Source organism: Chiloscyllium plagiosum, unplaced genomic scaffold, assembly GCF_037043375.1.
Source record: "Chiloscyllium plagiosum isolate Xiang-an unplaced genomic scaffold, Cpla_swu_hap1 HiC_scaffold_8, whole genome shotgun sequence".
NCBI classification, from domain to species: domain Eukaryota; kingdom Metazoa; phylum Chordata; class Chondrichthyes; order Orectolobiformes; family Hemiscylliidae; genus Chiloscyllium; species Chiloscyllium plagiosum.
Genome location: NW_028270146.1, coordinates 100,623,359 through 100,647,338, shown reverse-complemented (window position 1 = coordinate 100,647,338; position 23,980 = coordinate 100,623,359). Strand labels below are relative to the sequence as shown.

Here is a 23,980-nt window from a genome sequence, read left to right as displayed (position 1 = left end):
ATCTACACTAACTTCTCTTGCCTCAATGTCCTGTTTAAAATCTGCACGCTTTAAGTTCTGTACTTTTAGTTCACTGATTAACTTATCATCATCCAGCTCAGTAACCGCCTTAGTCAATCAATTCAGGCCCAACTAATGTTTGGTTGCTGGAATTCCCTCCCATCAATGAAAGTCATCCCTATAATCTTATTCATGAAGACATTTGTTCACCCTGCCCAACCTCACCTCTACAGGATCAGTTATGTGTTTATATCCTCTGGATAGTGGCCAGCAACTTCCATTAAAACTCAAGAAATCAGAAGTAGGTCCATCAGCCATCTTTGCCATTCAACAAGTTCATGACTGAATTTGTTTTTACTCAAATCCACTTTCCTACATCATTCTCATATCCCTTAATACCTAAACCTTCAGGACCTCATTCTTGAAAATATTCAACTACTGAGCTGTCACAGCCTTTTTTTTTTACTGGGGTAAAAGAAAATCCCAAAAATCCAAAATACTCAGTGAAAAAATTTCTCATTTAGTCTGAAATAGCCAACCATTATTCTGAGACCATGGTCAATATTCACCTATCCTACCAAGTCCATTCAGAATTCAACATGTTGAAATGACATCAAATCTTATTTTACTGAACAATTTATATATTATCTATTCAATAACTTAAGGCAATCTCTTGTTGCTGGAACCAGTCTAGTGACCTTCCTTATACTCACTTCAACAAGAGGATATCGTCCTTGGAGAGTTAAGGAGATCAAAGCTGTGCATACAAATTCAGGTGTGGTCTTACCAATATCCTATCCAACTAGAGTCAGGTTTATTTATTCATACTCTAATCTGTAGTAAAAGCTAACATACCATTTTGCCTTTTTAGTTGCTTGCTACACCCTGCAAGTTACCTCTGTAACTAAATGCACCAGGTCCTTCTAATTACAAACATTTTCCAATCTCACCACTCAAAAAGTACTCAGCTTTTATATCTTTCCCACCAAAGTGGATAATTCCACAACTCAGCACATTATTTCCCAATGCCTTATGTAATCACCTGTATCCCTCCGCACTCATGACATCCTTGTTAGCAAATCTGGATACAATACATTCAGTACCCTCCTCTAAATCATGAATACAGATTGTATGTATTAAAGGAGCCTTGATGAATTGCTGGACAGCTTAATTTGTAGGGCACTTTGTGGCCATTGATTTCTTCTATTACTGATGCACCATTTTCAGATTAGTGGAAGGGGTACCAATCAAGCAGGTTGCCTTATGTTGGATGATGTTGGCTTCTTGCATATTATTGGATCTGTACTCAGCTAGACAAGTAAAGAGGTATTGCATCACCAGCCAAACTGTGTCGTGTAGATTGTGGACAGGCTTTGAGGAGTCAGATGGTGAGTTACCTGCCTCCAAATTCCTGGCCTCAGACCTATTCTGATAGCCACAATACTTCTGTCACTGGTCAAGTTCAGTATCTAAATGAATAGTAACCCCTCCAATGTTGATAGTGGGGATTCAGCAATGATAACATAACTAAATGCCAAGACAAAGTGGTTAGACTCTCCCTTGATAGGAATAACCCCTGCGCAATACTGTAGATATGAATGTCACATTGCCACTTGTCATCCCACCCTGAACGTTATCCAGATTTTGCTACGGATAGAGATTGCTTCAATACCTGAGAAGCTGCAAACAGTACTCAACATTAAACAATTATCAGCAAAAACTCCTCACTACTGTCCTCATAATGGAAGGAGGATCATTGACAAAGCACTTGAGAGTTGGCCTCGGACAACCCTCAGGAACTCCTGCAATAATACCCCGAGTTTGAGATGACTGACCTCCAACTACTATCTTCCTTTATTCTAGGTACGACGCCAAGCAGCAGAATTTTCTGACTGCTGCAGCCTTCAATTTTGCCAGGACACCTTGATATCACACTTGGTTAGGTTACTGAAGGACAGTCATTCTCACTGCACCCGTGGTGGAATTCAGTATTTAACCCCCACTAACTTGGACCAAAACTGCAATATGTGAGCATGTATGTGACACTTGATAGCATTGTTGATCGTGATGAATGCCATTAAGATCTTATTTCTTAAAGTGCTAGTTGTTAGCATATAGCTTATGACAGGAAACGGCTTTACACATGAGGTAGAACACAGTTTGGAATCATTAAAAATAATCCAACTTGAGAAAGTTTCAAACAGATGTCTCAGACTAAACCAGCATAGAATCTTGCAGCACAGGTCATACAAAACGTTGCAGCTCTTTGAAAGAGCTATTCAATTAAATCAACTACCTCATTCCTAATCCCCATAACTGTGCAAAATTTTTCCCTTCAATATTTATCAAATTTCTTTAAGGTGTTAAATCTGCTTCCACTACCTTTTTAGATAGTGCATTCCAGATCAGAACACTTCATAACAAAAAATATTTATCACCCCTCCTGCTCTTTTGATCATTACCTTATGTTGATCACCTCTGGCTACTGGCCCACCTGCCAGTGGAAACAGCTTTTCTTTATCTACATAAATATATAATTTTAACACCTCCATTAACCTTCACTGCTCCAAGGAGAACAATCAGCAGCATCAGAAATTCAGCAACAGCTCCAGTTTTCTAATAATGGTTGAGCACTACACCAACACTTCCTCCTACACACAGGGGAACAGGTGACACAGAGCTTCGACAGGCGACAGTTCAAGGATAATAAGCAGCATGTGGTATGTCACCATGCTGCACATAATGAGAGGGGCCAGACTATCAAGAGCAGGAACCTAGCTGATTTTCTCCCTCAGTTAATTGCAACACCACAACACTGCCAGCTCACACCAGACTCCACATATGCCAAATGCTGTTTTGTATGGCTCGTTTCAATCAATATAATAAGTCTTCAAGGGGACCCTTATTGGTTATAATTCAATTTTTTCCCTTCACACTGATAACAAGGTGGCACTGTGGAAGAGTTTGAAACAGTTCTGTGGTATGAGCATTTTCACATAGAGTGCCCTTCATAACCTGTCAAAGTTTTAGCTTCCTCTTCTAACTTTCAAATCAGCTAGTTTTTCTTTTAGTTTTCAGCAGTAGCAGAGAGCACGGGAAGGTGAACATCAGGGCCTTTTATCACCTATCCAGACTCTGTCTTTTGACCAAATTTCAGGGACTGAATAGTTTACTGTTTCTAAGTTGAAGGGAGGAATCAAGAGATACATACATACAAAAACACTGAAGATGAGAATGCAGAGAGGCAGATCTACTTAGACAGGAATAGATCCAGCTGAGAGAGACTATATTCTGATATATTATGCCATGGGAGATTGAAATTATAACAAAGGTTTTGGAGTACAACCATTGCAGATCGCTTACATAAAGACGTAAAAAGCACAGCAAAGAAAGATGAGGAATTTGTACTAGGTAACAGTTCAGCCATAAGTTTTCGCTTCAGTTTTATGTTCTTCCATTATTGAAACCAAGTCAAAGTCAGAAAACACAGATTCATTATAAAGATTCCAAGGATGGGAAATTATTAAGGAGAGACTTGAACTATGGAACTGTTGCCAATTGAACAGAAAAAAGGAGAAGGGAAATTTAGTTAATGTTTGTAAAATTTTATCTATGACTTTGAAAGGGAAAAAGTTTCCTCTGGTGCAAAGACAAAAATTGCCGGTGAAACACGACAGATCTTCATCAATGAAGAGTCTCACCAGACTCAAAACGTTAACTCTGCTTTCGTCCTACAGATCTTGCCAGATCCACCAACGTTTGCCAGCAATTTCTGACTTTGTTTCAAATCTCCAGCATCCAGAATTCTTTGTTTTAATTTAAGCTTTCTTAGGCGATAGAGTCAGTGACTTGGAATCAGCTATTTAAATATTCTACAGTGGATTTTTTTTTTAAAAAAGAGACAGTCACTGGAAGCTTGGAACACTTTCAGAAACGACGCAGAGATCCTTTAAGGAAAAATTAGTTAAATATTTGATGATATAGGAAAATATTTGGATCAATATTGGATTGTCACAGAAGAACTAGCACTGATGCTTCCCCCCACCATGTGCCACAAGTGGTTTCTGTAATATTTTTGTCACACTTTACTGGTAATTTGATTATTAAGCAGTGCATGAACAACATTACAGATGTGCTAGTGATATTAACGCTCTCAGTTATTTCTGACACCATTTCTTCACCAAGTCAAAAACTTTATTAATTGAAGTAGAGAATGTGTAATTAAGATGGAAAAGGTATTTGAAAGAAAAGTACCAAAGGAACTATGTGTTACATAGAAAACTCATATCATGAGGGGAAACGTTTTATTTAGACATTTTGTTAGATGTGGACGTCGCTGGCTGGCCAGCATTTATTGCCCATCCCTAGTTGCCCTTGAGGTGGTGGTGGTGAACTGTTTTCTAGAACCACTGCAGTCCAGCTGCAGCACAGCCAACTGATCATAACCAGTGAGAATACAAGACTTGGTAGTGGAATATTTATTTTAAATCCTTGTATTTTTCATAGTAAAAGAATTAGCAGCCAACAGAAATTATATACAAATAGCAAGATGGATGACCAGTTAATCTGGTTTTGTGGGTACTGAAGTAAAAAATTAGCCAAGGCAGGGCTTTCTACTTATTAGGTTATACAAATTCAATCTTTAGCATCCATTTGAATTGCTACAAGAGGTGACCAGATTGACTGAGAACATTTCATCCAAAAGACAGTATCTCCAACAATGCTGCAGCAACACACTGCTCCTCCTGCAACAGTACTTGTAAGATCTTGGACCATTGCTCCAACCCACATGATTTAAAGCAAGAGCACAAGCAACCAAAACAAATTCATACTTGAACCATATGCAACAAATCTTAATGTCTGGCGTTTTTTTTTAAAAAAGTTTGCAAATTAAAACCATCAGAATCTGAGTATAGAAGATTCACAACCTTCTCAGCAAAGAGATTTATCCTCTTCTCAATCCCAAATGCCAAACACTTGTTTTAAGAGAGTGACCATAGATTCCACGGTTAGTGATGCCATTTCCTCAGGTCCTCGGGGGCTCAAGCCCCTTAAGCATGTTTCATTTTTAAATGTAGTCACCTGTCTCAGTTAATAACAATTTATAATTATGCAGCACCTTGACCATAAAACATCCCAAGGGTGTTTCAAGAACAGTATAAAGTGACAAAATAAGCAGATAAAAACAGATGGCTTTTAAGGAGTGTCTTAAGGGAGGAAAGCAAGGTGAAGAAAAGTAGGGAGAGTGTTGCAGAATTTAGGACCAAGGCAGCTGAAAGATGGCCAAAGGTTATGTGATTAAAGTCAGAGGTGCTCAAGAAACCATAATTAGAGTACATCTCAAAGGGGTGTGGGGTCGGAGGTAGTTACAGAAGTAGACAGGAGAAAGGCCATGGAAGAATCTAAAAATAAAGATGACAATTTCAAAATGCTTGACTTGCAGCCCATGTGGGCAAACGTGATTGATGGGTTTATAAATTCTTCTCACCTCTGAGCAATTAGGAGGTAATGAGGTCATCACATGCTGGAGATCAGAGTTGAGAGTGTGTTGTTGGAAAAGCACAGCAGGTCAGGCAGCATCTGAGGAGCAGGGAATGTCGATTTTCCTGCTCTTCAGATGCTGCCTGACCTACTGTGCTTTTCCAGCAACACACAACTCTAAGAAATGTAGGTCTTGCCTACTCAATCTCTCCTGTTAAAAGTCCCCTCAACCTTAGAAACAATCAAAAGAACTTTGCACTCCCTCTAGGGGCAAGGATGTGCTTTAAGAAAGGAGAATAATTAAAATTGTACTTATACCTATAATATTGTTCCTTTAAAACAAATCACTAAGAACTTACTGCACCTGCACGCAAAATAGTTCTAAGTTTTCATACCAAAGTGTGGCTCTGTAGTTGGCCACACTGTATTCCATCTACCACGTTCTCACACCGATCCAATCCAAATCCCTCCACAGTTTCTGTCATCTAAATCATCATAAATTGTAAACAGCCAAAACCCCTCTCAGATCCTTGTAGTACATTGCCACTTAAAAGCCCAAAAATATTCCACTTATACCTGCACATTGTTTGCTGTCCATTAATCAATCCTAGAACTGTGGTAACATATTTCCCCCAATCCAACGCATCTTATTATCGTGTAATACTAGTCAAGCTGTAAAGGGATAGTTCGAAAATGGAACCAGACATGAGCAACCTCAATTAGATGAGCAAGGGAGAAAATGCACTGAAGAAGAATGGTGTGGGCAACCATCCCAAAACCTGCTCAAAAGTTGAGGAGACTGAGGAACAGTTTACTGCGGTCACATGTAACTTAAGAGCCATTCTGATACTTTGCTGGGACAGAAACCAGACTTGAGAAATTCAAACAAGGAATTTAGGGTAACCATAAAAATGTGGAAAATAGGATTAGGCTATTCAGCCCTTTACCATTTAGTATGATCATGGTTGATCACCCAACTAAGCATCCCTTTCTTGCTTTCTTCCCACTCTGACCTTATATCCCTTTAGTCTTCTTGAAAACATTCCATGTTTTGGCCTCAACTGCTTTTGTGACAAAGAATTCTACACCCTCCATTTCTAACCCAACTGGCCCCAATCGCTCCCTTCCATTCTCAAAAAATCCTCTCGCCAAGTACTGCTCCATTTTTCCCCCTCACCACTCTCCATTCCCACACTGCTGGTTCTCCAGCCATCACACAAAATCTTGCCCAAATAACCTTCCTTACTGCCCTCATCCCCACAAGTCTTTGCCCCTTGAGTCCCACACTTGGGTCACCTCGAGACAATCCTTTCCTCAGGGTCACCTCACTTACACACTAACCACCCTCCCTTCTCAACTATCCCACACACCCTCTCCTCAGGGTCCACTTCTACATCTATTCCCAAATAATTCCCTCCCCATGCACTCCCCTTACTCTCTAAGGCAGCGTTTAGCACCTGATCTGTCTCTCTCTTCTGGTTGATCTACCTCCACGCACTCCCACGGATCTCCTTTCTAACCCCTCCAAGGTCTCCCTCACCAAGCCTCCCTCCCCAGGGGGTCTTGCACACCAAACCCACCCCTCCCCCCCCCCCCAGGGTCTGTGACCCAACACCTCTCCCCTTCTCTCCCTCACCCACCCCCAACCCCAACCCAAAACCACCCTCTCTCCCTTCCACCCTCCCGTGGGGTAGGGGGTGATCTCGCACCAACACCACCCCCTCTTCCCGCCCCCTGGGGTCCCTCACCACACCCCCCCCCCCCCCCCCTCCTCCTGTCCCCACACCCATCCCGGGGGTCTCTGACCAACACCCCACCGCCCCCGCCCCGAGGGTCGCTCACCTCTCTCTCTCTCTCTCTTAACCACCCCAGGTCTCTCACACCCCCGCCCCCCACCCCCACACCAGGAAGTCCCCCCGCCGCCCTGGGTCTCCCTCCCGACGGGGCAGGCCCTCACCTGGTCCAGGTTCTCCTCACTGCCGCTATCGTCGCTGTCCGAGTCGATCACGATCCGGCCCTTCCGTTTTTTAACCATGGCAGCGGTGGATGTCCGCGACGCCGGCGGCGAGCGGGCCCGGGGCCCGGCGGGAGGGAAGGACCGAGAGGGAGAGGCGGCTTCCCGGGGCCGAGAGCGGGGCGTGGGGGAAAACAGTAGGCCGCAGGGCAGCCACACGACGCTGCCGGGGCCCGGGGGGAGTGGACAGGACGGCTCAAGGCCCCGGGATCGGGGAGCGCGTCGGACGGCGCGGAGCTCTGGGAACGGCTCCGGGTGTCGGGAAACAGGCCGCGGCCTCCGGGCGACAATAAACAGGGGGAGCACTGCGCCTGCGCTGCGCCGTGCCGTGCCGCCCCGCCCGGCGCGGAACGTGCTGACGTCACTGGGGCACGCGCAGGGAGAGACAAGAGGGAAGGATCCAGGGAACACAGAGAGATGGAGAGGGATATAATAGAGGGAAGGATCGTGGGAACACAGGGACAGATAGAGAGGGATATAATCAAGGGAAGGATCCAGGGAACACAAGGAGAGATAGAGGGAAGTATCTAGGCACACAGGGAGAGGTAGAGAGGGATATAATAGAGGGAAGAATCCAGGGAACACGGGGAGGGATAGAGAGGGATAAAATAGAGGGAAGGATGCGGGGAAGACGGGGAGAGATAGAAAGGGAAATAATAGAGGGAAGGATCCAGGGAACACAGGAAGAGATAGAGAGGGATATAATAGAGGGAAGGATCCAGGGAACACAGAGAGATGGAGAGGGATATAATAGAGGGAAGGATGCAGGGAACACAGGGAGAGGTAGAGAGGGATGTAATAGAGGGAAGGATCCAGGGAAGACAGAGAGATGGAGAGGGATATAATAGAGGGAAGGATGCAGGGAACACAGGGAGAGGTAGAGAGGGATGTAATAGAGGGAAGGATCTAGGAACACAGGGAGAGGTAGAGAGGGACATAATAGAGGGAAGGATCTAAGAACACAGGGAGAGGTAGAGAGGGACAAAAAAGAGGGAAGGTTCCAGGGAACACAGAGAGATGGAGAGGGATATAATAGAGGGAAGGATGCAGGGAACACAGGGAGAGGTAGAGAGGGATGTAATAGAGGGAAGGATCTAGGAACACAGGGAGAGGTAGAGAGGGACATAATAGAGGGAAGGATCTAAGAACACAGGGAGAGGTAGAGAGGGACAAAAAAGAGGGAAGGTTCCAGGGAACACAGAGAGATGGAGAGGGATATAATAGAGGGAAGGATGCAGGGAACACAAGGAGAGATAGAGAGGGATATAATAGAGGAAAGGATCCAGGAAACACAGGGAGAGGTAGAGAGGGATGTAATAGAGGGAAGGATCTAGGAACACAGGGAGAGGTAGAGAGGGATGTAATAGAGGGAAGGATCCAGGGAACACAGGGAGAGGTAGAGAGGGATGTAATAGAGGGAAGGATCCAGGGAACACAGGGAGAGGTAGAGAGGGATGTAATAGAGGGAAGGATCTAGGAACACAGGGAGAGGTAGAGAGGGACATAATAGAGGGAAGGATCTAAGAACACAGGGAGAGGTAGAGAGGGACAAAAAAGAGGGAAGGTTCCAGGGAACACAGAGATGGAGAGGGATATAATAGAGGGAAGGATGCAGGGAACACAAGGAGAGATAGAGAGGGATATAATAGAGGGAAGGATCCAGGGAACACGGGGAGAGATAGAGAGGGATATAATAGAGGGAAGGATCCAGGGAACACAAGGAGAGATAGAGGGAAGGATCTAGGAACACAGGGAGAGGTAGAGAGGGATATAATAGTGGGAAGGATCTCGGAACACAGGGAGAGGTAGAGAGAGATAGTATAGAGGGAAGGATCTAGGCACACAGGGAGAGGTAGAGAAGGATATAATAGAGGGAAGAATCCAGGGAACACGGGGAGGGATAGAGAGGGATAAAATAGAGGGAAGGATGCGGGGAAGACGGGGAGAGATAGAAAGGGAAATAATAGAGGGAAGGATCCAGAGAACACGGAGAGAGATAGAGAGGGATATAATAGAGGGAAGGATCCAGGGAACACAGGGAGAGATAGAGAGGGATATAATAGAGGGAAGGTTCCAGGGAAGATAGAGAGATCGAGAGGGATATAATAGAGGGAATGATCCAGGGAACACAGGGAGAGATAGAGAGAGATATAATAGAGGGAAGGATCCAAGGAACACAAGGAGAGATAGAGAGGGATATAATAGAGGGAAGGATGCAGGGAACACAGGGAAAGATAGAGAGGGAAGTAATAGTGGGAAGGATCCAGGGAACACAGGGAGAGATAGCGAGGGATATAATAGAGGGAAGGATCTAGGAACACAGGGGGAGGTAGAGAGGGATATAATAGAGGGAAGGATCCAGGGAACACAGGGAGAGGTAGAGTGGGATATAATAAAGGGAAGGATCTAGGAACACAGGGAGAGGTAGAGAGGGATGTAATAGAGGGAAGGATCTAGGAACACAGGCAGAGGTAGAGAGGGATATAATAGAGGGAAAGATCCAGGGAACACAAGGAGAGATAGAGAGGGATATAATAGAGGGAAAGATCCAGGGAACACGGGGAGAGATAGAGAGGGGCATAATAGAGGGAAGGTTCCAGGGAACACAGAGAGATGGAGAGGGATATAATAGAGGGAAGGATGCAGGGAACACGGGAGAGACAGAGAGGGATATAATAGAGGGAAGGATCCAGGGAACACAGGAAGAGGTAGAGAGGGATATAATAAAGGGAAGGATCTAGGAACACAGGGAGATGTAGAGAGGGATGTAATAGAGGGAAGGATCTAGGAACACAGGCAGAGGTAGAGAGGGATATAATAGAGGGAAGGTTCCAGGGAACACAGGGAGAGATAGAGAGGGATATAATAGAGGGAAGGATCCAGGGAACACAGGAAGATGTAGAGAGGGATATAATAAAGGGAAGGATCTAGGAACACAGAGAAAGATGGAGAGGGATATAATAGAGGGAAGGATGCAGGGAACACAAGGAGAGATAGAGAGGGATATAATAGAGGGAAGGATCCAGGAAACACTACGAGGGATAGAGAGGGATATAATAGAGGGAAGGATCCAGGGAACACTACGAGGGATAGAGAGGGATATAATAGAGGGAAGGATCTAGGAACACAGGGAGAGGTAGAGTGGGATATAATAGAGGAAAGGATCCGGGGAACACAGGGAGAGATAGAGAGGGATGTAATAGAGGGAAGGATCGTGGGAACACAGGGACAGATAGAGAGGGATATAATCAAGGGAAAGATCCAGGGAACACAAGGAAAGATAAAGAAGGATAGAATAGAGGGAAGGATCTAGGAAACACAGGGAGAGATAGAGAGGGATGTAATAGAGGGAAGGATGCAGGTAACACAGGGAGATATAGAGAGGGATATAATGGAGGGAAGGATCCAGGGAACACAGGGAGAGATACAGAGCGATATAATAGAGGGAAGGATCCAGGGAACACAGGAAGAGGTAGAGTGGGATATAATAAAGGGAAGGATCTAGGAACACAGGGAGAGGTAGAGAGGGATGTAATAGAGGGAAGGATCTAGGAACACAGGCAGATGTAGAGAGGGATATAATAGAGGGAAGGATGCAGGGAACACAGGGAGAGATAGAGAGGGATGTAATAGTGGGAAGGATCCAGGGAACACAGGGAGAGATAGCGAGGGATATAATAGAGGGAAGGATCTAGGAACACAGGGGGAGGTAGAGAGGGATATAATAGAGGGAAGGATCCAGGGAACACAGGGAGAGGTAGAGTGGGATATAATAAAGGGAAGGATCTAGGAACACAGGGAGAGGTAGAGAGTGATGTAATAGAGGGAAGGATCTAGGAACACAGGCAGAGGTAGAGAGGGATATAATAGAGGGAAGGATCCAGGGAACACAGGGAGAGATAGACAGGGATATAATAGAGGGAAGGATCCAGGGAACACAGGAAGAGGTAGAGTGGGATATAATAAAGGGAAGGATCTAGGAACACAGGGAGAGGTAGAGAGGGATGTAATAGAGGGAAGGATCTAGGAACACAGGCAGATGTAGAGAGGGATATAATAGAGGGAAGGTTCCAGGGAACACGGGGAGAGACAGAGGGGGATATAATAGAGGGAAGGATCCAGGGAACACAGGAAGAGGTAGAGAGGGATATAATAGAGGGAAGGATCCAGGGAACACAGGGACAGATAGAGAGGGATATAATCAAGGGAAGGATCTAGGAACACAGGCAGAGGTAGAGAGGGATATAATAGAGGGAAGGATCCAGGGAACACGGGGAGAGATAGAGAGGGATATAATAGAGGGAAGGATCCAGGGAACACAGGAAGAGGTAGAGAGGGATATAATAAAGGGAAGGATCTAGGAACACAGAGAAAGATGGAGAGGGATATAATAGAGGGAAGGATGCAGGGAACACAGGGAGAGATAGAGAGGGATGTAATAGTGGGAAGGATCCAGGGAACACAGGGAGAGATAGCGAGGGATATAATAGAGGGAAGGATGCAGGGAACACAGGGAGAGGTAGAGAGGGATGTAATAGAGGGAAGGATCTAGGAACACAGGGAGAGGTAGAGAGGGACATAATAGAGGGAAGGATCTAAGAACACAGGGAGAGGTAGAGAGGGACAAAAAAGAGGGAAGGTTCCAGGGAACACAGAGAGATGGAGAGGGATATAATAGAGGGAAGGATGCAGGGAACACAGGGAGAGGTAGAGAGGGATGTAATAGAGGGAAGGATCTAGGAACACAGGGAGAGGTAGAGAGGGACATAATAGAGGGAAGGATCTAAGAACACAGGGAGAGGTAGAGAGGGACAAAAAAGAGGGAAGGTTCCAGGGAACACAGAGAGATGGAGAGGGATATAATAGAGGGAAGGATGCAGGGAACACAAGGAGAGATAGAGAGGGATATAATAGAGGAAAGGATCCAGGAAACACAGGGAGAGGTAGAGAGGGATGTAATAGAGGGAAGGATCTAGGAACACAGGGAGAGGTAGAGAGGGATGTAATAGAGGGAAGGATCCAGGGAACACAGGGAGAGGTAGAGAGGGATGTAATAGAGGGAAGGATCCAGGGAACACAGGGAGAGGTAGAGAGGGATGTAATAGAGGGAAGGATCTAGGAACACAGGGAGAGGTAGAGAGGGACATAATAGAGGGAAGGATCTAAGAACACAGGGAGAGGTAGAGAGGGACAAAAAAGAGGGAAGGTTCCAGGGAACACAGAGATGGAGAGGGATATAATAGAGGGAAGGATGCAGGGAACACAAGGAGAGATAGAGAGGGATATAATAGAGGGAAGGATCCAGGGAACACGGGGAGAGATAGAGAGGGATATAATAGAGGGAAGGATCCAGGGAACACAAGGAGAGATAGAGGGAAGGATCTAGGAACACAGGGAGAGGTAGAGAGGGATATAATAGTGGGAAGGATCTCAGAACACAGGGAGAGGTAGAGAGAGATAGTATAGAGGGAAGGATCTAGGCACACAGGGAGAGGTAGAGAAGGATATAATAGAGGGAAGAATCCAGGGAACACGGGGAGGGATAGAGAGGGATAAAATAGAGGGAAGGATGCGGGGAAGACGGGGAGAGATAGAAAGGGAAATAATAGAGGGAAGGATCCAGAGAACACGGAGAGAGATAGAGAGGGATATAATAGAGGGAAGGATCCAGGGAACACAGGGAGAGATAGAGAGGGATATAATAGAGGGAAGGTTCCAGGGAAGATAGAGAGATCGAGAGGGATATAATAGAGGGAATGATCCAGGGAACACAGGGAGAGATAGAGAGAGATATAATAGAGGGAAGGATCCAAGGAACACAAGGAGAGATAGAGAGGGATATAATAGAGGGAAGGATGCAGGGAACACAGGGAAAGATAGAGAGGGAAGTAATAGTGGGAAGGATCCAGGGAACACAGGGAGAGATAGCGAGGGATATAATAGAGGGAAGGATCTAGGAACACAGGGGGAGGTAGAGAGGGATATAATAGAGGGAAGGATCCAGGGAACACAGGGAGAGGTAGAGTGGGATATAATAAAGGGAAGGATCTAGGAACACAGGGAGAGGTAGAGAGGGATGTAATAGAGGGAAGGATCTAGGAACACAGGCAGAGGTAGAGAGGGATATAATAGAGGGAAAGATCCAGGGAACACAAGGAGAGATAGAGAGGGATATAATAGAGGGAAAGATCCAGGGAACACGGGGAGAGATAGAGAGGGGCATAATAGAGGGAAGGTTCCAGGGAACACAGAGAGATGGAGAGGGATATAATAGAGGGAAGGATGCAGGGAACACGGGAGAGACAGAGAGGGATATAATAGAGGGAAGGATCCAGGGAACACAGGAAGAGGTAGAGAGGGATATAATAAAGGGAAGGATCTAGGAACACAGGGAGATGTAGAGAGGGATGTAATAGAGGGAAGGATCTAGGAACACAGGCAGAGGTAGAGAGGGATATAATAGAGGGAAGGTTCCAGGGAACACAGGGAGAGATAGAGAGGGATATAATAGAGGGAAGGATCCAGGGAACACAGGAAGATGTAGAGAGGGATATAATAAAGGGAAGGATCTAGGAACACAGAGAAAGATGGAGAGGGATATAATAGAGGGAAGGATGCAGGGAACACAAGGAGAGATAGAGAGGGATATAATAGAGGGAAGGATCCAGGAAACACTACGAGGGATAGAGAGGGATATAATAGAGGGAAGGATCCAGGGAACACTACGAGGGATAGAGAGGGATATAATAGAGGGAAGGATCTAGGAACACAGGGAGAGGTAGAGTGGGATATAATAGAGGAAAGGATCCGGGGAACACAGGGAGAGATAGAGAGGGATGTAATAGAGGGAAGGATCGTGGGAACACAGGGACAGATAGAGAGGGATATAATCAAGGGAAAGATCCAGGGAACACAAGGAAAGATAAAGAAGGATAGAATAGAGGGAAGGATCTAGGAAACACAGGGAGAGATAGAGAGGGATGTAATAGAGGGAAGGATGCAGGTAACACAGGGAGATATAGAGAGGGATATAATGGAGGGAAGGATCCAGGGAACACAGGGAGAGATACAGAGCGATATAATAGAGGGAAGGATCCAGGGAACACAGGAAGAGGTAGAGTGGGATATAATAAAGGGAAGGATCTAGGAACACAGGGAGAGGTAGAGAGGGATGTAATAGAGGGAAGGATCTAGGAACACAGGCAGATGTAGAGAGGGATATAATAGAGGGAAGGATGCAGGGAACACAGGGAGAGATAGAGAGGGATGTTAGAGAGGGATGTAATAGTGGGAAGGATCCAGGGAACACAGGGAGAGATAGCGAGGGATATAATAGAGGGAAGGATCTAGGAACACAGGGGGAGGTAGAGAGGGATATAATAGAGGGAAGGATCCAGGGAACACAGGGAGAGGTAGAGTGGGATATAATAAAGGGAAGGATCTAGGAACACAGGGAGAGGTAGAGAGTGATGTAATAGAGGGAAGGATCTAGGAACACAGGCAGAGGTAGAGAGGGATATAATAGAGGGAAGGATCCAGGGAACACAGGGAGAGATAGACAGGGATATAATAGAGGGAAGGATCCAGGGAACACAGGAAGAGGTAGAGTGGGATATAATAAAGGGAAGGATCTAGGAACACAGGGAGAGGTAGAGAGGGATGTAATAGAGGGAAGGATCTAGGAACACAGGCAGATGTAGAGAGGGATATAATAGAGGGAAGGTTCCAGGGAACACGGGGAGAGACAGAGGGGGATATAATAGAGGGAAGGATCCAGGGAACACAGGAAGAGGTAGAGAGGGATATAATAGAGGGAAGGATCCAGGGAACACAGGGACAGATAGAGAGGGATATAATCAAGGGAAGGATCTAGGAACACAGGCAGAGGTAGAGAGGGATATAATAGAGGGAAGGATCCAGGGAACACGGGGAGAGATAGAGAGGGATATAATAGAGGGAAGGATCCAGGGAACACAGGAAGAGGTAGAGAGGGATATAATAAAGGGAAGGATCTAGGAACACAGAGAAAGATGGAGAGGGATATAATAGAGGGAAGGATGCAGGGAACACAGGGAGAGATAGAGAGGGATGTAATAGTGGGAAGGATCCAGGGAACACAGGGAGAGATAGCGAGGGATATAATAGAGGGAAGGATCTAGGAACACAGGGGGAGGTAGAGAGGGATATAATAGAGGGAAGGATCCAGGGAACACAGGGAGAGGTAGAGTGGGATATAATAAAGGGAAGGATCTAGGAACACAGGGAGAGGTAGAGAGGGATGTAATAGAGGGAAGGATCTAGGAACACAGGCAGATGTAGAGAGGGATATATTAGAGGGAAGGTTCCAGGGAACACGGGGAGAGACAGAGGGGGATATAATAGAGGGAAGGATCCAGGGAACACAGGAAGAGGTAGAGAGGGATATAATAAAGGGAAGGATCTAGGAACACAGGGAGAGGTAGAGAGGGATGTAATAGAGGGAAGGATCTAGGAACACAGGCAGATGTAGAGAGGGATATAATAGAGGGAAGGTTCCAGGGAACACGGGGAGAGACAGAGGGGGATATAATAGAGGGAAGGATCCAGGGAACACAGGAAGAGGTAGAGAGGGATATAATAAAGGGAAGGATCTAGGAACACAGGGAGATGTAGAGAGGGATGTAATAGAGGGAAGGATCTAGGAACACAGGCAGAGGTAGAGAGGGATATAATAGAGGGAAGGATCCAGGGAACACGGGGAGAGATAGAGAGGGATATAATAGAGGGAAGGATCCAGGGAACACAGGAAGAGGTAGAGAGGGATATAATAAAGGGAAGGATCTAGGAACACAGAGAAAGATGGAGAGGGATATAATAGAGGGAAGGATGCAGGGAACACAAGGAGAGATAGAGAGGGATATAATAGAGGGAAGGATCCAAGGAACACAAGAAGAGATAGAGAGGGATATAATAGAGGGAAGGATCCAGAGGGAGCACAGGGACAGATAGAGAGGGATATAATCAAGGGAAGGATCCAGGGAACACAAGGAGAGATAAAGAAGGATATAATAGAGGGAAGGGTCTAGGAAACACTGGGAGAGACAGAGAGGGATATAATAGAGGGAAGGATTCAGGGAACACAGGCAGAGGTAGGGAGGGATATAATAGAGGGTAGGATCCAGGGAAGATAGGGAGAGATGGAGAGGGATGTAGTAGAGGGAAGGATCCTGGGATCAAAGGGAGACATAGAGAGGGATATAATAAAGGAAAGGATCCGGGGAACACAGGGAGAGATAGAGAGGGATGTAATAGAGGGAAGGATCGTGGGAACACAGGGACAGATAGAGAGGGATATAATCAAGGGAAGGATCCAGGCAATACAAGGAAAGATAAAGAAGGATATAATAGAGGGAAGGATCTAGGAAACACAGGGAGAGATAGAGAGGGATGTAATAGAGGGAAGGATGCAGGTAACACAGGGAGAGATAGAGAGGGATGTAATAGAGGGAAGGATCCAGGGAACACAGGGAGATATAGAGAGGGATATAATAGAGGGAAGGATCCAGGGAACACAGGGAGAGATACAGAGCGATATAATAGAGGGAAGGATCCAGGGAACACAGGGACATTAGAGAGGGATATAATAGAGGGAATGATCCAGGGAACACAGGGAGAGATATTGAGGGATATAATAGAGGGAAGAATCCAAGGAACACAAGGAGAGATAGAGAGGGATATAATAGAGGGAAGAATCCAAGGAACACAAGGAGAGATAGAGAGGGATATAATAGACGGAAGGATCCGGGGAAGATGGGGTGAGATAGAGAGGGATATAATAGAGGGAAGGATCCAGGGAACACAGGGACAGATAGAGAGGGATATAATCAAGGGAAGGATCCAGGGAACACAAGGAGAGATAAAGAAGGATATAATAGAGGGAAGGATCTAGGAAACACAGAGAGAGATAGAGAGGGATATAATAGAGGGAAGGATCCAGGGAATACAGGCAGAGGTAGAGAGGGATATAATAGAGGGTAGGATCCAGGGAAGATAGGGAGAGAAGGAGAGGGATGTAGTAGAGGGAAGGATCTAGGAAACACAGGGAGAGATAGAGAGGGATATAATAGAGGGAAGGATCAAGGGAACACAGGCAGAGGTAGAGAGGGATATAATAGAGGGTAGGAACCAGGGAAGATAGGGAGAGATGGAGAGGGATGTAGTAGAGGGAAGGATCTAGGAAACACAGGGAGAGATAGAGAGGGATATAATAGAGGGAAGGATCCAGGGAACACAGGGACAGTTAGAGAGGGATATAATAGAGGGAAGGATCCAGGGAACACAGGGAGAGGTACAGAAGGATGTAATAGAGGGAAGGATCCTGGGAACACAAGTATAGATAGAGGGGGATATAATGGAGGGTAGGATCTAGGAATACAGGGAGAGGTAGAGAGGGATATAAGAGATTGAAGTATCCTGGGAACATAGGGAGAGATTGAGAGGGATGTAATAGAGGGAAGGATCGTGCGCACACAGGGACAGAGAGAGAGGGATATAATAGAGGGAAGGATCCAGGGAACACAGGGAGAGATAGAGAGGGATATAATAGAGGGAAAGATCCAGGGAAGATTGGGAGAGATAGAGAGGGATACAATAGAGGGAAGGATCCAGGGAACACAGGGACATGTCGAGAGGGATATAACAGAGGGAATGATCCAGGGAACACAGGGAAAGATAGAGAGGGATATAACAGAGGGAATGTTCCAGGGAACACAGGGAGAGATATTGAGGGATATAATAGAGGGAAGAATCCAAGGAACACAAGGAAAGATAGAGAGGGATATAATAGACGGAAGGATCCGGGGAAGACGGGGAGAGATAGAGAGGGATATAATAGAGGGAAGGATCCAGGGAACACAGGGAGAGATAAAGAAGGATATATTAGAGGGAAGGATCTAGGAAACACAGGGAGAGATAGAGAGGGATATAACAGAGGGAAGGATCCAGGGAACACAGGGAGAGATAGAGAGGGATACAATAGAGGGAAGGATCCAGGGAACACAGGGACATGTAAAGAGGGATATAATAGAGGGAATGATCCAGGGAACACAGGGAGAGATAGAGAGGGATATAATAGAGGGGAGGATCCAGGGAACACAGGGAGAGATAGAGAGGGATACAATAGAGGGAAGGATCCAGGGAACACAGAGACATGTAGAGAGGGATATAATAGAGGGAATGATCCAGGGAACACAGGGAGAGATAGAGAGGGATATAATAGAGGGAAGGATCGAAGGAACACAAGGAGAGATAGAGAGGGATAGAATAGAGGGAAGGATCCGGGGTAGACGGGGAGAGATAGAGAGGGATATAATAGAGGGAAGGATCCAGGGAACACAGGCAGAGGTAGAGAGGGATATAATAGAGGGTAGGATCCAGGGAAGATAGGGAGAGATGGAGAGGGATGTAATAGAGGGAAGTATCCTGGGAACACAGGGACAGATAGAGGGGGATATAATGGAGGGAAGATTAGATTAGATTACATTACAGTGTGGAAACAGGCCCTTCGGCCCAACAAGTCCACACTGACCCGCCGAAGCACAACCCACCCATACCCCTACATTTACCCATTACCTAACACTACGGGCAATTTAACATGGTCAATTCACCTGATCTGCACATCTTTGGACTGTGGGAGGAAACCGGAGCACCCGGAGGAAACCCACGCAGCAACGGGGAGAACGTGCAAACTCCACACAGTCAGTCGCCTGAGGCAGGAATTGAACCAGGGTCTCTGGCGCTGTGAGGCAGCAGTGCTAACCACTGTGCCACCATGCCGCCCAAAGTATCTAGGAATACAGGGAGAGGTAGAGAGGGATATAAAAGATTGAAGTATCCTGGGAACATAGGGAGAGATTGAGAGGGATGTAATAGAGGGAAGGATCGTGCGCACACAGGGACAGAGAGAGAGGGATATAATAGAGGAAAGGATCCGGGGAACACAGGGAGAGATAGAGAGGGATGTAATAGAGGGAAGGATCGTGGGAACATAGGGACAGATAGAGAGGGATATAATCAAGGGAAGGATCCAGGCAACACAAGGAAAGATAAAGAAGGATATAATAGAGGGAAGGATCTAGGAAACACAGGGAGAGATAGAGAGGGATGTAATAGAGGGAAGGATGCAGGTAACACAGGGAGATATAGAGAGGGATATAATAGAGGGAAGGATCCAGGGAACACAGGGAGAGATACAGAGCGATATAATAGAGGGAAGGATCCATGGAACACAGGGAGAGATAGAGAGGGATACAATCGAGGGAAGGATCCAGGGAACACAAGGAGAGATAAAGAAGGATATAATAGAGGGAAGGATCTAGGAAACACAGGGAGAGATAGAGAGGGATGTAATAGAGGGAAGGTTCCAGGGAACACGGGGAGAGATATTGAGGGATATAATAGACGGAAGGATCCGGGGAAGACGGGGAGAGATAGAGAGGGATATAATAGAGGGAAGGATCCAGGAAACACAGGGACAGATAGAGTGGGATATAATCAAGGGAAGGATCCAGGGAACACAAGGAGAGATAAAGAAGGATATAATAGAGGGAAGGATCTAGGAAACACAGGGAGAGATAGAGAGGGATATAATAGACGGAAGGATCCAGGGAACACAAGGAGAGATAGAGAGAGATATAATAGAGGGTAGGATCCAGGGAAGATAGGGAGAGATGGAGAGGGATGTAGTAGAGGGAAGGATCCTGGGATCACAGGGAGAGATAGAGAGGGATAAAATAGAGGGAAGGATCGAGGGAACACAAGGAGAGATAGAGAGAGATATAATAGAGGGTAGGATCCAGGGAAGATAGGGAGAGATGGAGCGGGATGTAGTAGAGGGAAGGATCCTGGGATCACAGGGAGACATAGAGAGGGATATAATAGAGGGAAGGATCCAGGGAACACAGGGAGAGATAGAGAGGGATGTAATAGAGGGAAGGATCGTGGGAACACAGGGACAGTTAGAGAGGGATATAATAGAGGGAAGGATCCAGGGAACACGGGGAGAGACTGAGGGGGATATAATAGAGGGAAGGATCCAGGGAACACAGGAAGAGGTAGAGAGGGATATAATAAAGGGAAGGATCTAGGAACACAGGGAGAGGTAGAGAGGGATGTAATAGAGGGAAGGATCTAGGAACACAGGCAGATGTAGAGAGGGATATAATAGAGGGAAGGTTCCAGGGAACACGGGGAGAGACAGAGGGGGATATAATAGAGGGAAGGATCCAGGGAACACAGGAAGAGGTAGAGAGGGATATAATAAAGGGAAGGATCTAGGAACACAGGGAGATGTAGAGAGGGATGTAATAGAGGGAAGGATCTAGGAACACAGGCAGAGGTAGAGAGGGATATAATAGAGGGAAGGATCCAGGGAACACGGGGAGAGATAGAGAGGGATATAATAGAGGGAAGGATCCAGGGAACACAGGAAGAGGTAGAGAGGGATATAATAAAGGGAAGGATCTAGGAACACAGAGAAAGATGGAGAGGGATATAATAGAGGGAAGGATGCAGGGAACACGAGAGATAGAGAGGGATATAATAGAGGGAAGGATCCAAGGAACACAAGAAGAGATAGAGAGGGATATAATAGAGGGAAGGATCCAGAGGGAGCACAGGGACAGATAGAGAGGGATATAATCAAGGGAAGGATCCAGGGAACACAAGGAGAGATAAAGAAGGATATAATAGAGGGAAGGGTCTAGGAAACACTGGGAGAGATAGAGAGGGATATAAGAGAGGGAAGGATTCAGGGAACACAGGCAGAGGTAGGGAGGGATATAATAGAGGGTAGGATCCAGGGAAGATAGGGAGAGATGGAGAGGGATGTAGTAGAGGGAAGGATCCTGGGATCAAAGGGAGACATAGAGAGGGATATAATAAAGGAAAGGATCCGGGGAACACAGGGAGAGATAGAGAGGGATGTAATAGAGGGAAGGATCGTGGGAACACAGGGACAGATAGAGAGGGATATAATCAAGGGAAGGATCCAGGCAATACAAGGAAAGATAAAGAAGGATAGAAGAGAGGGAAGGATCTAGGAAACACAGGGAGAGATAGAGAGGGATGTAATAGAGGGAAGGATGCAGGTAACACAGGGAGAGATAGAGAGGGATGTAATAGAGGGAAGGATCCAGGGAACACAGGGAGATATAGAGAGGGATATAATAGAGGGAAGGATCCAGGGAACACAGGGAGAGATACAGAGCGATATAATAGAGGGAAGGATCCAGGGAACACAGGGACATTAGAGAGGGATATAATAGAGGGAATGATCCAGGGAACACAGGGAGAGATATTGAGGGATATAATAGAGGGAAGAATCCAAGGAACACAAGGAGAGATAGAGAGGGATATAATAGAGGGAAGAATCCAAGGAACACAAGGAGAGATAGAGAGGGATATAATAGACGGAAGGATCCGGGGAAGATGGGGTGAGATAGAGAGGGATATAATAGAGGGAAGGATCCAGGGAACACAGGGACAGATAGAGAGGGATATAATCAAGGGAAGGATCCAGGGAACACAAGGAGAGATAAAGAAGGATATAATAGAGGGAAGGATCTAGGAAACACAGAGAGAGATAGAGAGGGATATAATAGAGGGAAGGATCCAGGGAATACAGGCAGAGGTAGAGAGGGATATAATAGAGGGTAGGATCCAGGGAAGATAGGGAGAGATGGAGAGGGATGTAGTAGAGGGAAGGATCTAGGAAACACAGGGAGAGATAGAGAGGGATATAATAGAGGGAAGGATCAAGGGAACACAGGCAGAGGTAGAGAGGGATATAATAGAGGGTAGGAACCAGGGAAGATAGGGAGAGATGGAGAGGGATGTAGTAGAGGGAAGGATCTAGGAAACACAGGGAGAGATAGAGAGGGATATAATAGAGGGAAGGATCCAGGGAACACAGGGACAGTTAGAGAGGGATATAATAGAGGGAAGGATCCAGGGAACACAGGGAGAGGTACAGAAGGATGTAATAGAGGGAAGGATCCTGGGAACACAAGTATAGATAGAGGGGGATATAATGGAGGGTAGGATCTAGGAATACAGGGAGAGGTAGAGAGGGATATAAGAGATTGAAGTATCCTGGGAACATAGGGAGAGATTGAGAGGGATGTAATAGAGGGAAGGATCGTGCGCACACAGGGACAGAGAGAGAGGGATATAATAGAGGGAAGGATCCAGGGAACACAGGGAGAGATAGAGAGGGATATAATAGAGGGAAAGATCCAGGGAAGATTGGGAGAGATAGAGAGGGATACAATAGAGGGAAGGATCCAGGGAACACAGGGACATGTCGAGAGGGATATAATAGAGGGAATGATCCAGGGAACACAGGGAAAGATAGAGAGGGATATAACAGAGGGAATGTTCCAGGGAACACAGGGAGAGATATTGAGGGATATAATAGAGGGAAGAATCCAAGGAACACAAGGAAAGATAGAGAGGGATATAATAGACGGAAGGATCCGGGGAAGACGGGGAGAGATAGAGAGGGATATAATAGAGGGAAGGATCCAGGGAACACAGGGAGAGATAAAGAAGGATATAATAGAGGGAAGGATCTAGGAAACACAGGGAGAGATAGAGAGGGATATAACAGAGGGAAGGATCCAGGGAACACAGGGAGAGATAGAGAGGGATACAATAGAGGGAAGGATCCAGGGAACACAGGGACATGTAAAGAGGGATATAATAGAGGGAATGATCCAGGGAACACAGGGAGAGATAGAGAGGGATATAATAGAGGGGAGGATCCAGGGAACACAGGGAGAGATAGAGAGGGATACAATAGAGGGAAGGATCCAGGGAACACAGAGACATGTAGAGAGGGATATAATAGAGGGAATGATCCAGGGAACACAGGGAGAGATAGAGAGGGATATAATAGAGGGAAGGATCGAAGGAACACAAGGAGAGATAGAGAGGGATAGAATAGAGGGAAGGATCCGGGGTAGACGGGGAGAGATAGAGAGGGATATAATAGAGGGAAGGATCCAGGGAACACAGGCAGAGGTAGAGAGGGATATAATAGAGGGTAGGATCCAGGGAAGATAGGGAGAGATGGAGAGGGATGTAATAGAGGGAAGTATCCTGGGAACACAGGGACAGATAGAGGGGGATATAATGGAGGGAAGATTAGATTAGATTACATTACAGTGTGGAAACAGGCCCTTCGGCCCAACAAGTCCACACTGACCCGCCGAAGCACAACCCACCCATACCCCTACATTTACCCATTACCTAACACTACGGGCAATTTAACATGGTCAATTCACCTGATCTGCACATCTTTGGACTGTGGGAGGAAACCGGAGCACCCGGAGGAAACCCACGCAGCAACGGGGAGAACGTGCAAACTCCACACAGTCAGTCGCCTGAGGCAGGAATTGAACCAGGGTCTCTGGCGCTGTGAGGCAGCAGTGCTAACCACTGTGCCAC

At 46.2% G+C, this 23,980-nt stretch overlaps 1 protein-coding gene across 1 annotated transcript in view; it reads right to left on the bottom strand.

Annotated features, from left to right (window-relative positions):
• The window catches only part of rtf1 (RTF1 homolog, Paf1/RNA polymerase II complex component), a 64,284-nt gene extending 56,498 nt beyond the window's left edge, over window positions 1–7,786 (bottom strand). The window contains exon 1 of the mRNA XM_087990170.1: window positions 7,439–7,786. Within this exon, the coding sequence (XP_087846296.1) occupies window positions 7,439–7,516 (78 nt within the window). The 5' untranslated portion in view covers window positions 7,517–7,786. The remainder of the gene's footprint in view (window positions 1–7,438) is intronic.
• Between the last annotated feature and the right edge of the window lie 16,194 nt (window positions 7,787–23,980).